Source organism: Staurois parvus, unplaced genomic scaffold (assembly GCF_062004578.1).
Source record: "Staurois parvus isolate SC_StPar_1 unplaced genomic scaffold, SC_StPar_1.0 ptg000350l, whole genome shotgun sequence".
NCBI classification, from domain to species: Eukaryota; Metazoa; Chordata; class Amphibia; order Anura; family Ranidae; genus Staurois; species Staurois parvus.
In genome coordinates, this window is record NW_028318146.1 from 28,332 (window position 1) to 51,128 (window position 22,797).

Consider the following 22,797-nt stretch of genomic DNA (forward strand, 5'->3'; position numbering starts at 1 on the left):
GTCATAATCTGGAAACCCTCTAGACCTAGAGACAACAAAATGTTACCTACAGATATCTAAAAATATTCCCAAGTGCAACCTAAAATGACCAGATCAAGCTGACGTTCTCCGATGAACCTTTAGCTGTCTTCAGACCCTACACTATAGACTATAGTATAATATATATCTCTACTATAAACGATACTATTGTAATGTTCTATGTCCCTTTTATTATAGAATGTCTGCAGGACACCAATATCACATATAAAGGTAGAACCAGGAGTACCAAACCACCTGCTGAATATACCACAAGGTAAATGAACTCTCCATTTAATTGTATTATTACTGAAAGTATAGGTATAAGGGATTTTCCTGGGAATGTTTAAATGCTTGCTGTATAGGTTGCAACCGACCATAGACAACTAGAGAGCTGTTGCACTCTTAAAAACCTAGGATGGTGCACAGCCTACCCCAGCACCCTGCCTAGATCTGGGCCTGGTTCTGGTGAGAGTTTGCCTTCCCCCAACCTTAGGCCGGTATCAATATTTCCTTGTAATTACTGTCTAAAGTCCCAGCAGGGTAACATGGTGCACGTATCACTTATTAACACGGGTTATCTCCAGGTACTGTTTCCTTCAATGTCCAAAAACATACCAGGAGGTTAACTGGTGTTTGATCAAACTGTGCCTGAAGTATACATATGCAAGCCATGGGAAATTGTAAGCACCTCCAATGACTGATATAAAAAAGAGACTCTGGTACTGAGTTTATTCATTTCAGAACATGGAAAGACCATAAGCCTTTGATGAGCTAATTTGCTCTGGTAGGGCTGTTCATGTGGAACAAGGTTCCTTTATCCTGGCCAGGACTAAAAATTAATATCTAATTTCTAGCCAATTAAATATATAAATAATAATATGGATAGCATGTAGTGTCCTATCTGACCAGCTGATGGAGCTATAAGCTCCTTTTACATGTTTTCCTCTGTCTCCTTTGCAGTAAAAAGCTGGTTTATTAGCTCAAGCTGAAATGTGTACACATGCTTGCCTTTCTCTGGATCAACTTTGGGTATAGGATTCTGTATATATATCTATTTATTTATTCTATTTATTTTTTCTTTTGGTTGAATTGGATGGATTTGTGTCTTTTTTTGACCTATCTATGTAACATGTGAATGAGTCAGTGTAGTGACTTATTCCTTGTTGGAGGCCCTGTCTGAGGTTTCAATGATGAATAGTTAAATTAAAAACCATAACTACTGCTGAGCTGTCTCCTTAGAAAACCCATAGTGCCATGAGAATATTTGCCATGTATTAAATATTTATTTTTTAAAGAAAGAGTGTATGCATACAGTTTTTTTTATCTAAAACAGATATAAAGCATCAGTATTAAAGTTTTATAGAAAAACATTGACCCAAAATCACTAAGTTTTCTTTTAATATATGTCACCTACTTTAAAGATTTGGTATGATCTGACATGTCTTTCTTTTCCTAGATGTAATGGGGGTCATGCCCTTAACTCCTCCCAGTAGCCATAGCAGTGATAGTGATGGATCTCAAAGTCCACGATCTCTTCCGCCTCCCAGCCCTGCCCGTCCAGTACCCCGATCCTCCCATGCCATCTCATCATCACCGCTCCTCACTGCCCCTCATGTAGGTATTCTGGTTTCATGGCAGCTGACATCTCCGAGAGGCTTTCACAGTCATAATCTGCATTTTACATTGTAATATTTTCAATGGTGTTTAGAAACTGCAAGGGACATCGGGACCTTTAATGCTGACGGAGGAAGAAAGGCGGACATTAGTTGCTGAGGGCTACCCCATTCCTACCAAACTCCCGCTCACTAAAACTGAGGAGAAAGCTCTGAAAAGAGTGCGCAGGAAAATAAAAAACAAGGTGAGGAAGGGCCTCTGTAAGACTGATTGAAGGGAAAGTATAGTGTATTTTGAGTGAATGTCTAGTTAAAGTTAATTTTGAGGTTTAGCTCATTAAGAATACGTTTTTTTACATGGATTTCTCAAGCTTGCTTTACTATACTTGTGTTGTCATATTAATTATATAGAGCTATTACCCAATAGAAGGAGCTCATGGCTCAGTTCAATTACTCACTTACTCCCTCTTTTAAAGTCCATCTATAGGCTCCTGTTTGGTTTCAGTACTTGCCCAGCTAGTATCCAATCTAGTAATATAGGGACCCCTAAATCTCAAAGTGGTAGGTCTGTCCATGCTCCCATTGGAAGACACTGCTCTTAGTAGCATACATGCACTCAGTCCTTGCTTCACAGGAGACTACTGTCCAACACTTAGCTTATCAACCCATGCATTTTTTTAAAATGTGTCTGACTGATCCTTCCCACCAAGAGAGGTGTGTTCTGTCAGGACATGACATTGTCCATGTGCTGAACAAGGTGACAATCTAGCTTTAGGATTCAATGGTCTCCAGGGTTGTGCTTAAAAATTTTGGAGCAGGAAACAATGTGTGAATGGGAGGTGGCAGGGAAGGATGTGTTGATGGGAGAGTACGGTTTAGGATGTGTTGATGGAAGGTTATGGGAAAGGATGTGTAGATGGGAGGTTACTGGAAAGGACATGTAGATGGGATGCTACAGGAAAGGATGTGTTGATGGGAGGTTATAGGAAAGGATGTGTTGATAAAAGGGTATGGGAAAGATTGTGTTGATGGGAGGTTATAGGAAAGGATGTGTTGATTGGGGGTATGGGAAAGATTGTGTTGATGGGAGGTTACGGGAAGGATGTGTAGATAGGAGGTTACAGGAAAGGATATGTGGATGGAAGGTTATAGTAAAGGACGTGCAGATTGGAGGTTACAGGAAGGATATGCAGATGGGAAATTATGGTAAAGGATATGAAGATGGGAGGTTATGGGAAAGGATGTGTAGATGTGAGGTTACTGGTAAGGATGTGTTAATGGGAGATTACAGTAAAGGATGTGTTGATAGAAGTTTATGAGAAAGAATGTGTAGATGGGAGGTTACAGGAAAAGACGTGTAGATGGGAAGTTACTGGAAAGGACATGTAGATGGGAGGTTACAGATAAGGAGGTGTAGATGGGAAGTTACTGGAAAGGAAATGTAGATCGGAGGTTACGGGAAAGGATGTGTTGATGGTAGATTCCAGGAAAGGATGTATTAATGGGAGGTTATAGGAAAGGATGTGTTGATGGGAGGTTCCAGGAAAGGAGGTGTAGATGGGAAGTTACTGGAAAGGAGATGTAGATGGGAGGTTACAGGAAAGGATGTGTTGATGGGAAGTTCTGGAAAAGGATGTCTTGATGGGAGGATATAGTAAAGGATGTGTTGATGGGAATTTATAGGAAAGGATGTGTTGATGGGAGGTTCTGGGAAAGGATGTGTTGATGGGAGGTTATAGGAAAGGCTGTGTAGATGGAGGATTACAGGGAAGGATGTGTAGATGGGAAGTTACTGGCAATGACTTGTAGATGGGAGGATACAGGAAAAGAGGTGTAGATGGAAAGTTACTGGAAAGGATTTGTAGATGGGAGGTTACAGGAAAGGATGTGTTGATGGGACGTTACGGGAAAGGATGTTTTGATGGGAGGTTATGGGAAATGATATGTTGGTGGGAGGTTACAGGAAAGGATGTGTTGATGGGAGGTTATAGGAAAGGATGTGTTGATGGCAGGTTACAGGAAAGGATGTGTTGATGGGAGGTTCCAGGAAAGGATGTGTTGATGGGAGGTTATAGGAAAGGATGTGTTGTTGGGAGGTTCCAGGAAAGGATGTGATGATGGGAGGTTACAGGAAAGGATGTGTTGATGGCAGGTTACAGGAAAGGATGTGTTGATGGGAGGTTCCAGGAAAGGATGTGTTGATGGGAGGTTATAGGAAAGGATGTGTTGATGGGAGGTTCCAGGAAAGGATGTGTTGATGGGAGGTTACAGGAAAGGATGTGTTGATGGGAGGTTATAGGAAAGGATGTGTTGATGGCAGGTTACAGGAAAGGAGATGTAGATGGGAGGTTCCAGGAAAGGATGTGTTGATGGGAGGTTCCAGGAAAGGATGTGTTGATGGGAGGTTCCAGGAAAGGTTGTGTTGATGGGAGGTTACAGGAAAGGATGTGTTGATGGGAGGTTCCAGGAAAGGATGTGTTGATGGGAGGTTACAGGAAAGGATGTGTTGATGGGAGGTTATAGGAAAGGATGTGTTGATGGCAGGTTACAGGAAAGGATGTGTTGATGGGAGGTTCCAGGAAAGGATGTGTTGATGGGAGGTTCCAGGAAAGGATGTGTTGATGGGAGGTTACAGGAAAGGATGTGTTGATGGGAGGTTCCAGGAAAGGATGTGTTGATGGGAGGTTACAGGAAAGGATGTGTTGATGGGAGGTTATAGGAAAGGATGTGTTGATGGCAGGTTACAGGAAAGGATGTGTTGATGGGAGGTTCCAGGAAAGGATGTGTTGATGGGAGGTTATAGGAAAGGATGTGTTGCTGGGAGGTTACAGGAAAGGATATGACGATGGAAGGATATGGGAAAGAAAGTGTTGATGGAAGGTTATGGGAAAGGATGTGTAGATCGGAAGTTACTGGAAAGGACATGTAGAAAGGAGGTTACAGGAAAGGATGTGCTGATGGGAGGTTAGAGGGAAGGAGGTATAGATCGGAGGTTTCAGAAAAGGATGTGTAGATTGGGGCTTCCAGCAATGACATCAGGTGTGACCAGGGGTGGACTGACCATTTGGAAACTCGGTCACTGCCCCAGGGCCGGGGTCAGTATGGGGCCCCATGAGATGCCCCTGGTACCTTTTTCATAGGCTTTTTTTTAGTTTGGGAAAGGACACAGGGGCCCCATGATCCCCTATTGCCCAGGGGCCCCATGAATTGTCAGTCTGCCCCTGGGTGTGACATTGGTTCTTTTTTGTGTCTGTTCCTTAGATCTCAGCCCAGGAAAGCCGGAGGAAGAAGAAGGAATATGTAGAGTGCTTGGAAAAGAAGTGAGTTGTGAAATGTGTGTACATCACTTCTTCAAGCCTTCTTTCTCTGACATTTCTTTGTTTTGTCCCTCTAAATTTGTTAATGTGTTATGTCGGCCAGTAGCATATATAACATTATTATTATTGTGTAATTTTTATTGTTACTGTGTTGTTAGATTGTTATTGTGTCTATTGTGTATCCTATTTCACCCGCTAATATAAAACCTTTGGGTTCTTATATCTGAGACTCCGGTGAAGAGAAATTCCCTTCTATCCTTTGTGTCTCTGCCTCCCCCCCCGCTCACAGATCCATAACAAAGTTGTCATCCTCTCCTAGCTGGACTTCCCAATTATAATCCATTGGAAGAGCATGAGTCCACCATGACTTTGTAATGGCTGCAGTAGCTGAGCCAAATTGGGAATCCTGGCAAGGACAGCTCATCACTGGACATTTCAACAGATATAAATATCCAGCATGTGATTGCCAGAAATTTCACATAACTTAAAATCAATCTGGGGTGGACTGTTCCTTAAAGCCTGACTCATACTGCTCTGGTGTGCCAATAAGTTTACCTTTCTGTTTGTATTCTGTTTTTTTTAGGGTAGAATCCTTCACATCACAGAACAGTGAGCTGTGGAAAAAAGTGGAGAGTTTGGAAAATGCCAACAGGTGAGGTGCTTTCACTTGCCACGTGCCAGTGATGAACACTGCACAAAACGTTTAGGTCCCCATTTGGGCATTCTTTGAGTTTGACACAACCTAGCCAGTTTTGTATTAATCAGGTACCTACGTGGCAATTACAGTATGCTTTCTCTGTAGGCATGGCTCTTCCTTTTGTACCTGATCCCTCCAACATCTTACCATTCACACATTGCCTCCAGCTATGCCCTTCCTTTGTGTCACAAGCCAGTGGCGTCACTAGGGTTGGTGTAACCTAGTGCAGTAAAACATGGTGTCACCCCCCATTCTCAGCAGGACAGGCAGTAGTGCACTGAGCAGGCTAACGCATTGGTGTGGCTTTTGCCCCAGTAATGTCCTTAGTGACCCAAATACTATCATCAGGCCGCCATTACTGTCCTCAGTTCTCCCTATTAATGTCCCCAGTGAACCCATTAATGTCATCAGGGACCATATTAATGTCCTCAGTGACCCCATTACTGTCCTCAGTCCCCCCATTATTGTCCTCAGCCCCCCCATTACTGTCCTCAGTTCACCCATTGACTGTCCTTAGGCCCCTATTACTGTCCTTAGTCCCCCCATTATTGTCCTCAGCCCCCCCATTACTGTCCTCAGTTCACCCATTGACTGTCCTCAGGCCCCTATTACTGTCCTCAGTCTGCCTAATTACTGTCCTCAGTCCATTATTGTCTTCAGTCTCCCCCCATTACTAAACCCCCCACAGCCCCCCACTGTCCTCAGTCCCCCCCCCCCATAGTGCCTTATTACTGTCCCCAGCTCCCCCCCACAGCACCCTATTACCGTCCTCAGCTCCCCCCCACATCACCCCTCCTCATGTCTTATGTTACACAGGCAGTGCGTAGGGCTGGAGACACAGCGAGTCCGGACATAGGGCGCGAGCTGCAAGCTGGTGATTGGTTTCTAGGACCACCCTGCATCCTAACAACCAATCACCTGCTGTTAACTTGGGCATCCCCGCCCTCTATCCAGAGCTGTCCTATCTCTCACAAACAGCTCCCAGAGCATGATAGCAGTGGCTCATAAATGGCGTGACCAGTGTCACCCGGGTGCGGTCCACACCCCCCGCACCCCCATAGTGATGCCACTGTCACAGGCTGGTGCAGTTACCAGGTTGCACTGCTTAATGCAGAGGTAAACCCTGAAAACAGAAAAACTGCCAGCGGGGTAGGATCTTTTTGGTAGCAGAGAATTTATAAGTCTCTTCTGACAAAAAACTCTTTCACTTTCATACTAGCAATTTTTTGGAACCTGTAGACTGACTGCAGTGTATTCAGGAGCTGGGTGCTGAGAAAATATAACTCTAGTGTTCAAGCACAGGAGACCTCATCAGTGTCTGCCCAATGAGCAAAACAAGAAGACGGCAGACATAGAAGAGGAAGATTATACAGCGCCGGTGGGGACACAGTGGATGTGGGGAGCTTGGGCCTCATGAAACTGCAGGAGAGCACAACCATATGTACACATTATGGCGAATGCTGGCCCCCCCCGCCACCATTTACTTCCACTTTAACTTTTGTGTAGTATGAATAGAAGTCCAGGAGTTGACTGTGCTGTCTGGCAGAGGTTTCTGTAACCCTATCTGTAGACTGGCTGAACAGAGTTACAAATCCTTTGGCAGATAGCACATTTTACATAAATGAATTTTAACTCTGTATTTATATTTAGCCGTTTGCCTGCAGTTCACATTTAATTTAAATAGAATGCCTTGCCACTGAAGGTGGTGGTGGAAAAATCAAATAAAATGAAAAAAACGCTTTGAAAAATTTTCTTATATTTAATGATATCTAAAGTTACAAAATAGTGAGCATGGTATTAGCCCCAACACAGCCTCTGATTGGACACTGAAGGAGCAGCAGGCTAGCAAAGGACCGGTGAGATCATCCCTTTGCTGTCCTCCTTATCTGTATATGATACCCCTCCTTCTCTCTGAACAATGCTGTGCAGAGGATTAAATAATATATAAATTCAACATTTCATTTTCCTGATATGATATGGCTGCTGATTCCTGTACCATATACTTGTAGGAAAAGAAAGTCCCCTGTTCTCCTTTTGTGTGAAATCCCTAGTGTTCCCATCAGTCCCTTTGCCTTCCTAACTGACCACACTGAGCAGAAGAACTCACCATGGTCAGTTCTCTATTTGTGCTGAGAACTCAGCATATTCTCTTCCAATAATCAGACCTGTCCTAACACCCCCCCCCTGCATAGCCATTCACTGGAAAGACCAGTGTGCTACTGTTTCTCCTCCCCCAACTCCCTGTGTAGCGGAGAACAGAGGGAATGTGATCACTTATAAAAAAAAGGATAAAAAAAAGTGTTTATCATTTTTTTTTATATCTATACGCAAATGTTTTGCCTCTCATTTCTATTTTAAACTGAATGGCTTGTTTTACAAGGTGAGGATTTACATATACCTTACGGGAGGCTGATATTAAGACTCATGTAGGCTAACTCTATGTATTTTTTTGCTGGATTAATTGAAGCCATATCAGAATTAAATGTGTTGTTATATATTACCCTTGAATTATTCATAACTGTGACTATAGCCCTCTTGAGATCCTTGCATTGTGTTCAGTGGGCTTAAATATGTCAGCAATGCAGCATACTGTACCTGGGAGCTGTTTAAATGCTGGCGAGTGTGCGTGACAATTCTACTGGAATAAAAGCTGAACATTTGAACAACTGAAATCTTTATAATGCAAAATGAGCCATGTGGGAAGTAAATTCAAGAATTTCACAAAAGTTAGGTCCAGTGTAATCAGATGTGAGATTTTGTCACCACCTAATGTTCATTCTGTGAATTGCAGCAACTCTGTGATTCATAGATAATACTGTAGGCATGAAAGCTTATCTGATCCATAAAATCTAGGTAAATGATGGAGATCACACAGAAGTAAACAAAATCTGCATTTGAATGCACTGGTACTTACATTTGACCATTTCATTATTTTCCTTAGGTCTCTCCTACAGCAGCTACAAAAGCTGCAGGCCTTGGTGACAGGGAAAGTGCCACGACCCTGCAAACTTGCTGCAACACAGACAGGAACGTGCCTAATGGTATGTGCCCTACCAATTTGTCTTCTCCGACAGTGACAGAGGTTTCTGACAGACTGACAGAGGAATTGATGCATCTTTAGATGACATTAGGGGATTCATTGTGTTCAAAATGACGTAGTTAGTCTGGCTGAAAAAAGGCAAAAGTCCATCTAGTTCAACCATAAAAAAAAAAAGTTATAATCCTATACCCACAGTTGATCCAGAGAAAGGCAAAAAAAACCCAGCAAAGCGCAATAAAATTTGCTCCAGCAGGGGAAAAAAATCCCTTACTGATCCCCCGAGAGGCAAAAGTCATTTGTGCCCACAATGACTGAAATGAATTCAGAAAACTAACTCGCTGGCAATAGTATTAGGTACACCTATCAAGTATGGGTCAGGACCACCTTTTCAGGTTGCTGAATTCTGGTCCATGTTGGCTCAGAGCCATCACCAGTACACCACCACCCTAAACCACTGGCACAGCCCACATGGAAGAAAAATATATTTGAAATGTATTGTTAAAATATTCTTCCCAAATATATTGCCATATATTTGAAATACTACAATTTTGGCCATATTCAATATATTTCAATAAATTGATATATATATATATATATACACAGTATATACTGCATGTTGAAATGCGTTTTTATTACAAAATATATGAAAAATACTTTTAAAAATACATTTCAAATATACTGCATGTCGTTAAAAATACAAATCTACATTTTTGGAATGCATTTACAAGTATATGTAAAAAGATATGTTAAAATTACTTTTTTTATATGTTGAAAAAATCTGAAGAATATATTTTAAAAAATGTATTTTTAAAAATATATTTTTGTAAAATATATTCTTCAAATTATTTTTCTTCCATGTGGGAGAGCAGGATTGATCTGTGGGTTCATGGTGATTATTTCTACCTTATTTTTAAAAGGGAGCTATGAGCAAAATAAAAAATTGTATACACACACAAGGTGGACCGGCATACCAAAACTCTAAGGTGAGTGGGAACAGATCCCAATAATGGCCCCAAAATATCTTAGAGGGCTCCATCTATAAGGGTCCTTTCTTACCTTTGTGTGAGTTAATGCTTATGTGTTAAGACAATGAAACTAAGCAGAGCACCACACGCACTTCCGATACAAAGGAATACGTTATTCTATACAGGGTAAAGTTATCCGCTTGCACGCTCATGCATTTCAGCCTTGCGTGAGGTTTAATGTGGTTTTGATCCCTTACATATACTCAGTGAAATAAATCCTCCTACATAAGTTGTACCTGTTTATCTGTATCTTCTTATCTCTACATCCATTCAAAGTGCTGGATTTATACAGCTTGTCTGAGAGTTCAGACAACAGGGGGTGGACACCTGAAATCACACTCTCTAGAGCTCAGGGAGCAGAGCTCGAAGAGCTGATTGGAGGGAAGGGACACACCCTCCACCACACAGCACACAGAAACAGAGCTGAGGCTGTCAATCTGCTGGAGGTCCCTCCCCGTCACCATTTTCTCAAGAAAACTTGTCAGACATGATTCATGCTGATAGAAGAGGAACAAAGCAGCAGAAATAAATGACACTTAGTGGTTGCTTTACTAAAACTGGAGAGTGAAAAATCTGGTACATCTGTGCACGATAGCCAATCAGCTTCTAACTTCAGCTTGTTCAATTAATATTTGACAAAAAATGGAAGCTGATTGGTTTCTATGCAGAGCTGCACCAGATTTTGCACTCTCCAGTTTTAGTAAATCAACCCCTTAGCAGGGGCGGACTGACAACTCATGGGGCCCCCCGGGCAATAGGGGATCATGGGGCCTCTGTGTCCTTGCCCAAACTCAAAAAAAACCATGAAAAAGGTACCAGGGGCATCTCATGGGGCCCCCTACTGACCCTGAGTCCTCGGGCAGTGCCTGAGTTTCCAAATGGTCAGTCCGCCCCTGCCCCTTAGTGCTCTTAACTAAGACAAGTGCACACTAGAGAATGATATGCTTTGTTCATGTTTCATGTCTGAGGTTTGCAGCCACTTTAATCATACCAAACAGAAGATCCTTTTCAAAAACTTCCCCTCCAATCTATGGCTGCATTAACAGGTGAAAGCTAAATCGCAATTATTTGAACACTGACATAGAGAGGCTGGAGAATCACAACACAGTAATCTCCTAGATTGTAAGCTCCCAGGAGCAGGGCCCTTAATTCCCTCTTGTATTGAACTGTATTGTTGCTGTATTGTCTCCCGTTATATTGTAAAGCGCTAAGCAAACCGTTGGCGCTATATAAATCCTGTATAATAATAATAAAGTAACAATCCTATCATTAGCAAAATTACAAACAAGGATACATAAACAAAACACTGTAAGAGTTCACGGCATGATGTCCTAATTAGCACATCTGCACTATTTTTTTCATTAAAAGTATTTTATTATTGGCAGCAAAATGCACCACAATGCATGTGGTGCACCATGGCACAAGTCTGTTTGTTGTTACTGTATATGTGCTTTGTTGTGCCCATTTTGATTAAACAGCAATGCACTGCATTGCACCTATACAGAGTGTTACTGTACAATGCAGGTTTGTGAATCCAGCATAACAGAAATCGTATCTATGTTTAGAGTCACTCGTTAGGTACACCCTAGGAAATTATTTTCAAATGTTGACATCTATAACCGTGTAGTATCCTTGCCACAGTCCTACGAGCACCACACATCTAATTTAAGCAGAAACCAATTAACCCACTGGTATATTTTTAGCTTGTGGGAGGAAATCGAAGTAGCTGGTGGAAATCCACACAAACACAAGAAAAACATATGAACTTCATGCAAACAAAAGTGTGGTTGGAATACGTTTTTGAACCCAGGGCGGCGTGCCTAACCTCATTCCTGTTGGGTTTGCCAGGAGTAAATGCAGAATGACCTCATGGGTGTTTTATTTACTGCTGATTCTCTAGCATGTATGCTTCTGTGCCATGTGTGAACAATTTTCTGTGTATTTGACTAGTGTAATTGGATTGCCAAACTGAGTGTCTGATTTTATTCTTTTTCATGAGTTTTTTTTAACAAATTAAAATAAATCCAGAACGGAACAAACAAAACAATCCCAATGCATGCGTTACACTAGAGTTCTAAACAACAATATAAAAAATACTGAGCCAATACAAATAAATAATATAGTGTATATAATACCATCAGTTATGGTATAAAGAATACAAAATACTATAAATAAATGTGTATGTGTGTGTGTATACAGTATCTCCCAGAAGTCAGTACACCCCTCACATTTTTGTAAATATTTTATTCTATCTTTTTATGTGACAGCAATGAAGAAATTACTCTTTGCTACAATGTGATGTAGTCAGTGTGCCGTTTGTATAACATGTAAATTTGCTGTCCCCTCAAAATAACTAAACACAGCCATTAATGTCTAGACCACTGGCAACAAAAGTGAGTACACCCCTAAGTGACAAGGTCCAAATTGGGCCCAAAGTATCAATATTTTGTGTGGCCGCCATTATTTTCCAGCACTGCCTTACCCATCTTGGGCATGGAGTTCACCAGAGCTTCACAGGTTGTCACTGGAGTCCTCTTCCACTCCTCCATGACGACATCACGGAGCTGGTGGATGTTAGAGACCTTGCGCTCCTCTACCTTCCGTTTGAGGATGCCCCACAGATGCTCAATAGGGTTTAGGTCTGGAGACATGATTGGCCAGTCCATCACCTTTACCCTCAGCTTCTTTAGCAAGGCAGTGGGCATCTTGGAGGTGTATTTGGGTCGTTGGATTACTGCCCTGCGGCACAGTCTCTGAAGGGAGGGGATCATGCTCTGCTTCATTATGTCACAGTACATGTTGGCATTCATGGTTCCCTCAATGAACTGTAGCTCCCCAGTGCCGGCAGCACTCATGCAGCCCCAGACCATGACACTCCCACCACCATGCTTCACTGTAGGCAAGACACACTTGTCTTTGTACTCCTCACCTGGTTGCTGCCACACACGCTTGACACCATCTGAACAAAATAGGTTTATCTTGGTCTCATCAGACCACAGGACATGGTTTCAGTAATCCATGTCCTTAGTCTGCTTGTCTTCAGAAAACTGTGTGCGGGCTTTCTTGTGTTAGTGCTTTCTGGTGTTGTCAACCATGTTTCTTTATCCCCCCCCCCCCCAGGGGGGTGCCTTGTTTTTTATTGGTTTATATGTTTAATAAAGCTGATCTTATAAGAGGATCCAAGGAGTACAGCCATACGAATTTGTGTTTTCCTTTTGGGACAGTTGCGAGCTGGCACACTCTGCTAGCTGGATGCTATGGCAGGCTGTCAGGAATCGTTGTCCCTGCCGCGATGCGCCGGGTGGCGCATGCGCAGGACACCGATGCGTCCTAACCAGCGAGCAGCGGGACCTGGGCGATCGTGATGGCCGCGCATGCGCACTCGCGATCGCGGACGCGTGTCTGGCACCAATGACAGCGCAGGGCGGGCTATTTAAATGGACTAGAGGTATGTCGAATTGCCGTTTGGTCTTTTGTGCTCTGTTCCTGATACCTGATCCTGTGTTACTCCGTTGCCGACCTCTGCATTGTACCTGACCCTGCTGATTGTATCCTGCTTAACCCATGGCTTGCCTGACCATCCTTCTGCCTGACCCTCTGAACCTGGCTTGTGACCCCGACCATTCTCTGCCTTCTCCTCCGGTACCTCGCTGCCCGAACGTTGCTGACCTGGCCTGCCCGACTATGCTTCCAGCCACCCAGACGATCCATCCATCCCGCAGGGATCGTTCCTGGTTACCAGGTCTGCCAGCCTCTTCACATCAGACTCCTTACCCCGCACTCCTCTGACGGTGCACTCTACCATTGTCGGACGTACTCAGGGGTCGCGACCTGGTCTCAGTCTGCTCCAAGTCCATCCCCACCATCAGGGGCCCTGGTGAATAAGCAGATTGGAACTTAGACCCCGCGCCCTGAGGAACTCCGTACTGTGGACCGATAGAGACGCCGCCAGGCGGATCCTGACACAGGCAGACCTGGAGCAGTGTTTTGTTTGGTAACATTTATGGTATTACATGTTCATTTTTTAGATTTGCCTCCTTGTAAACTCTGGCTTTCTGCCGGCACATTCTATAGCTGTGCTGTGAAATAGACCTTTGAAACAGCATGGAGATTTGTTGTTTAGATGGACTGGTAGGATAATCTGTAGCCAGTCCAGTTATGCTGAATGTGTTTTGTGTATGGGGTACTTGAATTTGTGCATTGCAGATCAAATCCATAGATTACTGAAAAGAATCCAACACCAGGATAAACCCCAGACACCAATCCTCTAGCACAGATAAATAAAATATATAAAAATCAATAAATTAATCCATATGACACAAGATTCCCGGTTGCTAAGATATTACTACCTCCCCAAGAAGCCAATAAATAAACTGTTGCTCAGCGTCCAAATTTGATCAGAAAGTCATTATACTCGTATTATAAATTCATATGGTAAGTTCTCATTTTTCATGGATTTTCACCACGGGTCATTAAGTGCTCAGTTCCTCTATCTCCAAGACGATGTGGTCCTCTTTACCCCTCAAAACAAAATTTATAAACCGCACATAGTGCATTATCTCTTTCACATTCAATCAATTTGGATGCTGAGCAACAGTTGAAATCCATAGATTGTTGGGTAAGGCAGGGAGGACCCAATGGCCATCATTGAGAAGTTTAAAGTACAGCCGTTCGCTTTCATACTGGTTTCCACCGCTGTAGACTTTATACTGCTATTCCAGGGTTCATTAATAGATTTCCTATCACTTTCTGTCCAGCTGACAACAATATACTGGACGGGAAATAAAGTGAGCTCTCCAATATTAATACAGAGATTCAGATTTTCCCTCAGGTCTTGGTCTGGTCTTGTCATCAAGACAGGAAGTGAGGGTAAATCTTTCCAATGGATCCCAGAAAGCAGTAATAAACAGATAGGAGTTCTAATTGTTCCTCACACTATCCAAGATTGGAGAAAAAGGTTTTAGTTTGACATCCACTTTAGGCTGTGGCATGTGAGCAAAATAGCCACAAAGGTGGACTATGGCTTTAAAGCTTTAACCTCCCTAGCGGTCTGATTATGTCCATATTTCTGTGCTCAAAGCAGTACATTTTTTTGCATGGAAATAATTGTAGGCCTGTTATTTTAGGAATAACTCACTGAAATCTGTCCGAGCAAGAGTCTAGTAAACATCCCGGGTATGTTAAAATTTGAAACACCAAATCATAAATAATAATTTAATAAATAATCATAAAAAATAATAATATAATAACTAGAAAAGCTACAATCTCTGGAGAAATTGTGTGAAGTGTTCTTGCCTCCACCAGCAGTCTACAACTCACATTCTAGCTTTTGTCATTCTGCTGCCTGCTCACACACCTGGGTTCCTATGGCAACTCACTCTACAGCAAGGGCAGAGAAGAGCGGTTAAAAACAAACTGCTCCAACTTGCTCACTTCACTGGCGGTTGCCATCTTCAAACGGTTGTAGTTTAAAAATTATAAATCCTACACTGAAGAGCTTTATATTGTGAGAATCACAAGACTCAGACCTACATTTTGATGCATAGTATATATCTGAAATATTAAAAATGAAGGCACAGTTGCAGTTTATAAATTGCCCTTCAAATTTGAGGTGGCTAGAGTGCAGTTTCAATGAATGTCAAAGGGGCGGTGTGAGTTGCAAACAAATGGTCATATTGTGAAAACTATCAGGACTATGGATTAGCCGTGGGCATTTTTAGTGGCAGCAGGGATAGCTGAACGTTTTGATATAAGATTTGTGTGGGTGGGCTTGAAAATGAGGGAGTGATGGCAGTTTAGAAATCATGTCCTGATTTTTCAGCTCACACTCTAGCTTTTGTCAGCTCCCACTCTAGTTTTGAACATTCCGCCATTCATTCCTATGGGACCAATTTCACCACAAAAACGCCGATATTTCGTGAACCATTCGGCAAAACGTTCCACAAAGTAATAGCACAGCAATCAGGAACAATCCGCACGTTTCGGTATATTACTGTCTATGTAGTGTAAAAACTGTGGGAGGAGTTAGGGTGGTAAATTTGGCTATAATAATAGGAATATATATGTGAGATAACAGTAAGTGGTCATGCAAGAACACTTAATAAATTTATTTCAATATTATAATCAAACCAAAAACACTGAAATCTGAAATATAGCGCCAAGTTCACACATCACTGAGCAAAGTCGCAAATTCGTTTTCAGTGTCTGATGACGAATTTCCCCACGAATCATTATCACTCAATTCTGCAAGTAGTTCTGATTTATTTTCGCTGTTCTCTAGCTGGTCTAAAACCGATTTTGACGTAAAGGGACACTTTTTGGATGCCATGGACATTTCTCAGTTTCCAGGCAGAAGGAACAGTAAAAATGTAGGCAGGGCACAGGACAAAGCACTCGGGACAAAATGTATGTGAAATGGTTTGATACAGTAATGTTATACTATGTGATTTTCGTGTATTGAGTGAATGTCACAATATGTCATTTTTAAATTTCCTGCCGTTCCGTCCCCCGTACGTCCCGACGCTCGCAGGGGACGGAACCCAGATGACATATGCCGGCATCCGCCGGAGGACATTACAGGGGACACTGCAGGAGGGACATCGCGGGAGCGCAGGACAAGGTAAGTGACCGGGGGATCCCGGAGCAGCGCTGCATGGTAATCCCGAGTGTAGCTCGGGGTTACCGCTTGTGGTACTGAAACTTTACCTCAAGCTACACTCAGGAATACCGCCAGGGGGGTTAAGCAAGCAAAGTTATGATTATTAAAGTGGAACTGGTACTTACCTTCCCTCCAGCAATTGAGCACCCTCACCCATCTTGATTGGCCTGCCTGGGATGATGGAACTCCCATGTACACTCTAAAACAGTTTGCCAATAAGCAGGTAAGAAACATTTATTGCAGAGATGTACTAAAACTGGAGTACGCAGAATCTCTTGCAGCTGTGCATAGTAACCAATCAGCTTCCACGTTATATTGTCAAAGCTTAACTGAACAAACTGAAGTTAGAAGATGATTGGTTACTATGCACAACGCTACCAGATTCTGTGTGCACCAGTTTGTAAATCTCCCTCAGTATGTCTTTTGCAATAAAAACCTTCCAGGTAAAATTTTTTTGGTTCCATTTTTTTGTGATCCAGGAAGAAATTTTGTCCCATCTGAAGGGCAAAATCCGTCTTAGTTGCCTGAATTGAGGGCTTGTTTTTCAATCAATTTCAGTGTGAATGTGTCGGAAAAATTTGTCTCATGAGTATATAGTATAGGATTAACTTAGCAAGTCTTCCTAAGCATGTCACACTTACAAACTAACCTCCCCTACATCTCTGTATCACTGACTTGCCTATCTCAGATGTAAGCCGTCTCTTTGCCCACTTCCCGACTAACCAACTAATAGGTTTGGTGTATGTTCTGTCCCTCTGATATCTTTCTCCTCTCTGCAGGTTGTGGTACTGTGTTTTATTCTTGCCTTGGGGTCCATGATTCCATCCTTCCCAGAATTCTCTTCGGGGTCTCAGACAGTGAAATCGGCCCCTCCTTTGGCACCTGACTTGTATACCCTCAGCCAGAGTAAGCCACCCACATGAACACTCTCTTCACTTACCTTACCTTCATCATCAGCAGGACAGAGTTGTGACTTTGGGCCGATGTCAATGTATCATGAGTGTTAGACATCTTCTTTATTTGTGCTGACCGTGCATGCATCAAATTTTCATGAGATTGATAGTTTGAATGTAGTTAGATAATTTAATCAATCACAGGATGAAATTGATCATTTGATATACCAGCAAAATAAATTTTGCCTGCATTGAACTGATCGCTATTAATGACAAAATTAATTAGAAGTAAACACCTGTTACTGTGAAAAGATTGTTTTATTCTTCAAATAGCAATTTTTTTTAGTCATAGTGGAACACTATGCTGCTAGGACAAACAAACTCTTGAGTGATCAGTTGCTGAAATGATTGCAATTTCCAACCTATCCAGTCTTTACCATTTTTGATTCAATGTTCAGTTGATAGGGATCTACATACTATTGGAAAAAAGTGAACATATGCTGGATCCAACTGAAACAGCTGGTTCACTCAACTATCTTATTCTAATAAGTATGGGCAGGGTTAGTCTAAATCAGCTTTTCTCAACCTTTTTACCCCAAAGGAACCTTTGAAATAATTTCCATGTCTCAGCAAGCCCTGCTAAAATGTATTCATCAGGGGTCAGTGGAAAGAATGTCCCTTACATTGGTGGTCAGCAGTAAGAATGCTCCCTGTACAGACACATCATTGTTGTCATGCCACTGACCCTGGCAAGTGGTGTTGGATCCAGAACTATGCAGGCACTGTCAGGTGAAATGTCAATCAGCCACAGGAACCCCTATAAACCTTTGGAGGAACCCTAGGATTCCACAGAACCCTAGTTGTGAACGGCTGGTCTAAACCTTCTGCTAGAGACTGTAATGTAAATGTTTGGGGAAGTGAAAATGTATCCACATTGCATTTTTAATAACTTAAAGCCCAACTGAACTTTTAAATTGTCTAAGTACATTCCAGTTGCATCAAAAGAGAAGGTGTGTAAAGTCTTACTGGAAAAGAGCAAACAGGTGGCGCAAACACCTAGTGCAATGGCAGGGTGTCCAACTGTCAGTGTGGTTGGCTTGCAAGCTGACCACACTGACAATTGGACACCCTGGCATTGTTTTGGCCATCTCTACCTTCATACTGAGCTTAGCATACATGCTCTGTTTGTGTGTATGTTTTCTTCCTTTTCACTTTTAAATAAACCTTGGATAATGCACTAGGTGTTTGCGCCACCTGTTTGCTCTTTCCAGTTGTTGATTTCCCTATCTGAGGAGGGCTGCATCTCCAAAACGCTATCCATAGGCCACCGCGGTACTGGTTCCCTTGGCCTTCCTTTGGCATTCGATTCTTGGAGCGCTGAAGAGTACACCCTGTTGTCCGGTTTGGGTGTTAGGTCTTACAGTTTGTTTTCTTTAAAAGCAGCCACTGCCTGGGTAGAAAAGCCTGTCCCCTGAAGCCTTCTGCAGTGTTGGACCCTTGCTTTCTCTGTGTGGGAGCAGTGATCTCATTGCTGAGGTCCAACATGCCACTTGCTGAGTCAGAACTCTCAGTGTTGAGCATGAGCTTTTCAGAGCTAGGTCTGACTCAGGAAGGAACCTTTTGGACCTCTACATACCTGCAGTTGCTGACAGAGGACAGGCTTTTCTATTCAGGCTGTGGCTGCTTTCTAAAGAAACATATTATAAGACCTTGGACACTTTTTGTTTTGATGCACCTGAATGTATTTAATTATTAACTTTATTATTATTATTGGTACTTATATAGTGCCATTAATTTACCAGTGCTTTACATATACATATACATTTAACAGTGCTTTACATATACAGTATATATTGTGCATTCACATCAGTCCCTAACCCCCAAGGAGCTTACTAGAGCATGAATTTAGAATTAATTTGGGAAGTGACTTGTTTCAATCCCTAAGGGCTGGTTTCAAGTTTTTCACTAGCCGAAACCTTTTCTTTTAGTTTTGAATAAAGTCTGTGAGGGTTAGAAGCTCTGCTGCTCCCTGTTAAGGAGATTCACCCTCTATACATTATGCTTGTTTAAAGAAACGCCATCACCTTGCCCATGCAGGGCAATATTACAGTGTTTCTGCAAAGGGCATTCCTCTGCCCCATATACTTACCATACCAGCACTCTCTGGTGGTTCCTTACTCCGGAGCCCACCCCGGTGAGTAGTGAAGTCACTCCCCCGGTCATGTGGCAAGGCATGGATCTAGCGTTTGGCATCTAGGTCCAGGTCCCATCGCAGAATAGAAGGTCACATGCTCCTCTGTACATAGAAGAACCAGGTATTCTTGCCCACTGCTAAGGATCCAGAAGTGCAGAAAGATCACATAGATAGTATATGTATAAGTATATGGGGTCAGGGGATGAGCTTTGCAAAACCCCAGTCAGGCGAGGTGACAGTGTCACTTAAGTCAGCTGTTAAATATATGCTAAAGCAACCAGCATTTGTTTGGATTTGATAGATTTGTCTGTCTTAACGCAGGCTATTACTCTGTTTGGCGAATAACAGATCTGTGCATTGTGCTTTTGTCTTGCAGTCCGCTCCCGAAATCTCTTGTCTTACGATGAAGGGACCACAGCTTCAGAAGAGGATCCCAGCCCAGGTCTGGGAATTCACAGAAGGGGAAGCTGGACTGCCGACACAGCAGTTTTCAGCAAACATCTCAAAAACACGGCTCACGAAAGGGACAAATACATTGCCGAAACAGACCGTAAGAACCGGACACATGGAGAGTTCACACGACAAGAAGAGGGGTGAGCACCTGTCTATGAGCAGGAAATGGTTTTTGGATGGGGTTAGCCTCAGTGTCAATATATCATCATTGTTCTAATCTCATCATCAAATGGGAGGATGGAGGGGGTCTGTATTTGTGAAAGACTCAGGGAGGAGAAACCCAGGAGACAATCATTGCCAACTCATGAGAGCCATCAGTCATCAGATCATACCAGCATTGGGAAATGAGGTTAAATGTTTAAATCGGATTAATTTCTCTGGGATAATACAGACTAGCTGAAATAGTTTATCATTTTTGATTGTTATTAAAAAAGGACATTTAAAAAGTAGTGATATGGCCGTACCACTGCTTAAGGAATAATAACACCGCACATTTATAAAGCATGGTGGTGTGCGTAACAAATGTGTATTGTGTTTAGGGAGTCAAAAGCCAGCAGTGAGCAATAGGACTGAATGAAAGTTGCTTGGGAAAATAATCTGGTAGGAGAGCATGCTCATGTGACACATGACCGGCTCTAGTCGAATCACAGAGCTGCGCTAAGCAGAGAGAGCCTTCACACTACAGCATGCATTCATTGAATGGGTTGCAAAGAGTGTCCGCTGGTGTACAGTGCCTTGAAAAATTATTCATACCCATTGAAATTTTCCACATTTCCTAGATTGTAAGCTCGAAAGAGCAGGGCCCTCAATCCCTTCATGTTTTGCATTGTATTGGTATTGTTCTGTCACATGTTCTGTCCCCCTTTGTAATGTACAGCGCTGAGTGAACTATTGGCGCTTTATAAATACTGTATAATAATAATAATAATGTTACGACCAAAAACATAAATGTATTTTATTGGGATTTTATGTGATAGACCAACACAAAGTGGCACATAATTGTGAAGTGGAAGGAAAATGATAAATGTTTTTCAACATTTTTTACAAACAAATATGTGAAAAGTGTGGCGTGCATTTGTATTCAGCCCCCCGGAGTCAATACTTTGTAGAACCGCCTTTCGTTGCAATTACAGCTGCAAGTCTTGGGGATGTCTCTCCCAGTTTTGCACATCTAGAGAGGGACATTTTTGCCCATTCTTCTTTGCAAAATATCTCAAGCTCCGTCAGATTGGATGGAGAGCATCTGTGAACAGCATGACAAACAGTGGAAAATTTCAAGGGGTATGAATACTTTTGCAATGCACTGTAGGAGTTATAAATTGGCACCTGAGTGTGACCTCAGCATTGTGAAGTTTGTTTATCTAACAGATTGGTTTTGGATTGTGGGAGAAAACCAATGTGAAGGGCCCCTGATAATGGGCCTTTGTTCTCTCTTTTCTCACCCATACAAGTCAAAGGGAATGCAAAAGCTGCTTGAAACAGGTTGATGTAGCCTGTCAATGAACTGTCATCTCAGAAATGTCTCAAACTGATGTCAAATGACAACATAATGTATCTAGAAGCAAGATGCATTTGTCTATTGACACAAGTCCAAAGCCTGAGGACACAGTAAACAAAAGATACATTCAGATAGTGCCCCTGAAAACTGAACATGGGAGCCCACCAAGGCAAAAGGTCCAATCACTTAGCTGGTAACATGATATACAGTATCTCTAGTATTCTACCTTTTATTGAAATATGTTTAAGCAGCTTCATGAACGCTGAAATCCTTTTACTACTCAAAAGCACAGTATACAGGGAAAAGCAACAATGGTGATTTTCAACCTTGAGGGCCTCTTTCATCCATAGGTAAAGGCAGCCCTGACTGCTGGAAGGATGACAATGTAAAGGGTGGTCTTAAAAATTATGTAGCACTATGGGGTCACTCTTCACTGTGATGTCTGTAAATGTCGGTAATCATAGTAACAATTAGGCCTGTGTGAGGAAAGTATTGATCTGAAGCTGTGTCAGACACCCAGAAGCTCTGCACTGGCACTCTCTATTATGCTTGTTGTCATAGCTTTATTGGCAGATTGTATCTTGTCATCATTTCAATCAGTGATTGTCAACTTATGAGGTAAAGGGGGCCTCAAATGCATCCTCTGACATCACCAAAGCACTGCACATAGCGATCAATATATGCAATGCTTAAGAGGACTGTCAGAAACTGCAGACCTAATAAAGGGTCAGAGAACGTGGACATGCTACATTTTTGGCTGGGGATATGCTGCAGAAGACAATATGAAACTGAGAACATGTTACATGAGGCTAGTAGAGATCAATTATGCTATTCGGTGTTCCCGCTACAGACTACTGAGGTCAGAAGGCCGCACATCATACACCAAAGGGCCACGTGCGGCCCGCGGGCCACAAGTTGAGCACCAGGGATTTAAGTGGTGCATGTTCCACACCTTCTGTTGCCTTTGATTACTTGGATGACTCTGCAACTTGGGGTAAGATAGGCCAGCTTTTCTCAACCAGGGTTCTGTGGAACGCTAGTGTTACTCCAGAGGTTTCTAGGGGTTCATTGAGCATACAGCAATTTCTGCCTCTCACCGACACAAATAATCTTCTTATCTATCAGTAAGAAGAGGATCCTTTCCATTGACCACAAATGTAAGGTGCATTTTTCCCCATGACCATCACACTAATGTACTGTGAGCTGTAGATATGCATATATATAAATAAATAAACAGGAAAATTATTTCAAGGGTTCCCCCATGTTAAAAAGGTTGAGAAAGGCTGAGATAGGCATTTATGCTGTAATAATAAATGGCTGCTCACAGTTTTTCCTGACCGACACAGAATTCCTATTAAACATAATTGGTTTATTTGCCTGAAAGTTGGAAT

At 42.4% G+C, this 22,797-nt stretch overlaps 1 protein-coding gene across 1 annotated transcript in view; it reads left to right on the plus strand.

The window, feature by feature from the left end:
- The window catches only part of CREB3L1 (cAMP responsive element binding protein 3 like 1), a gene marked incomplete at its 5' end in the record, with an annotated part of 32,301 nt that overhangs the window by 7,425 nt on the left and 2,079 nt on the right, over positions 1–22,797 (plus strand). The window contains 8 exons of the mRNA XM_089684548.1: positions 217–292; positions 1,475–1,632; positions 1,727–1,876; positions 4,893–4,951; positions 5,532–5,600; positions 8,587–8,686; positions 17,148–17,274; positions 19,832–20,048. Coding sequence (XP_089540674.1) covers positions 217–292; positions 1,475–1,632; positions 1,727–1,876; positions 4,893–4,951; positions 5,532–5,600; positions 8,587–8,686; positions 17,148–17,274; positions 19,832–20,048 — 956 coding nt within the window. The remainder of the gene's footprint in view (positions 1–216; positions 293–1,474; positions 1,633–1,726; positions 1,877–4,892; positions 4,952–5,531; positions 5,601–8,586; positions 8,687–17,147; positions 17,275–19,831; positions 20,049–22,797) is intronic.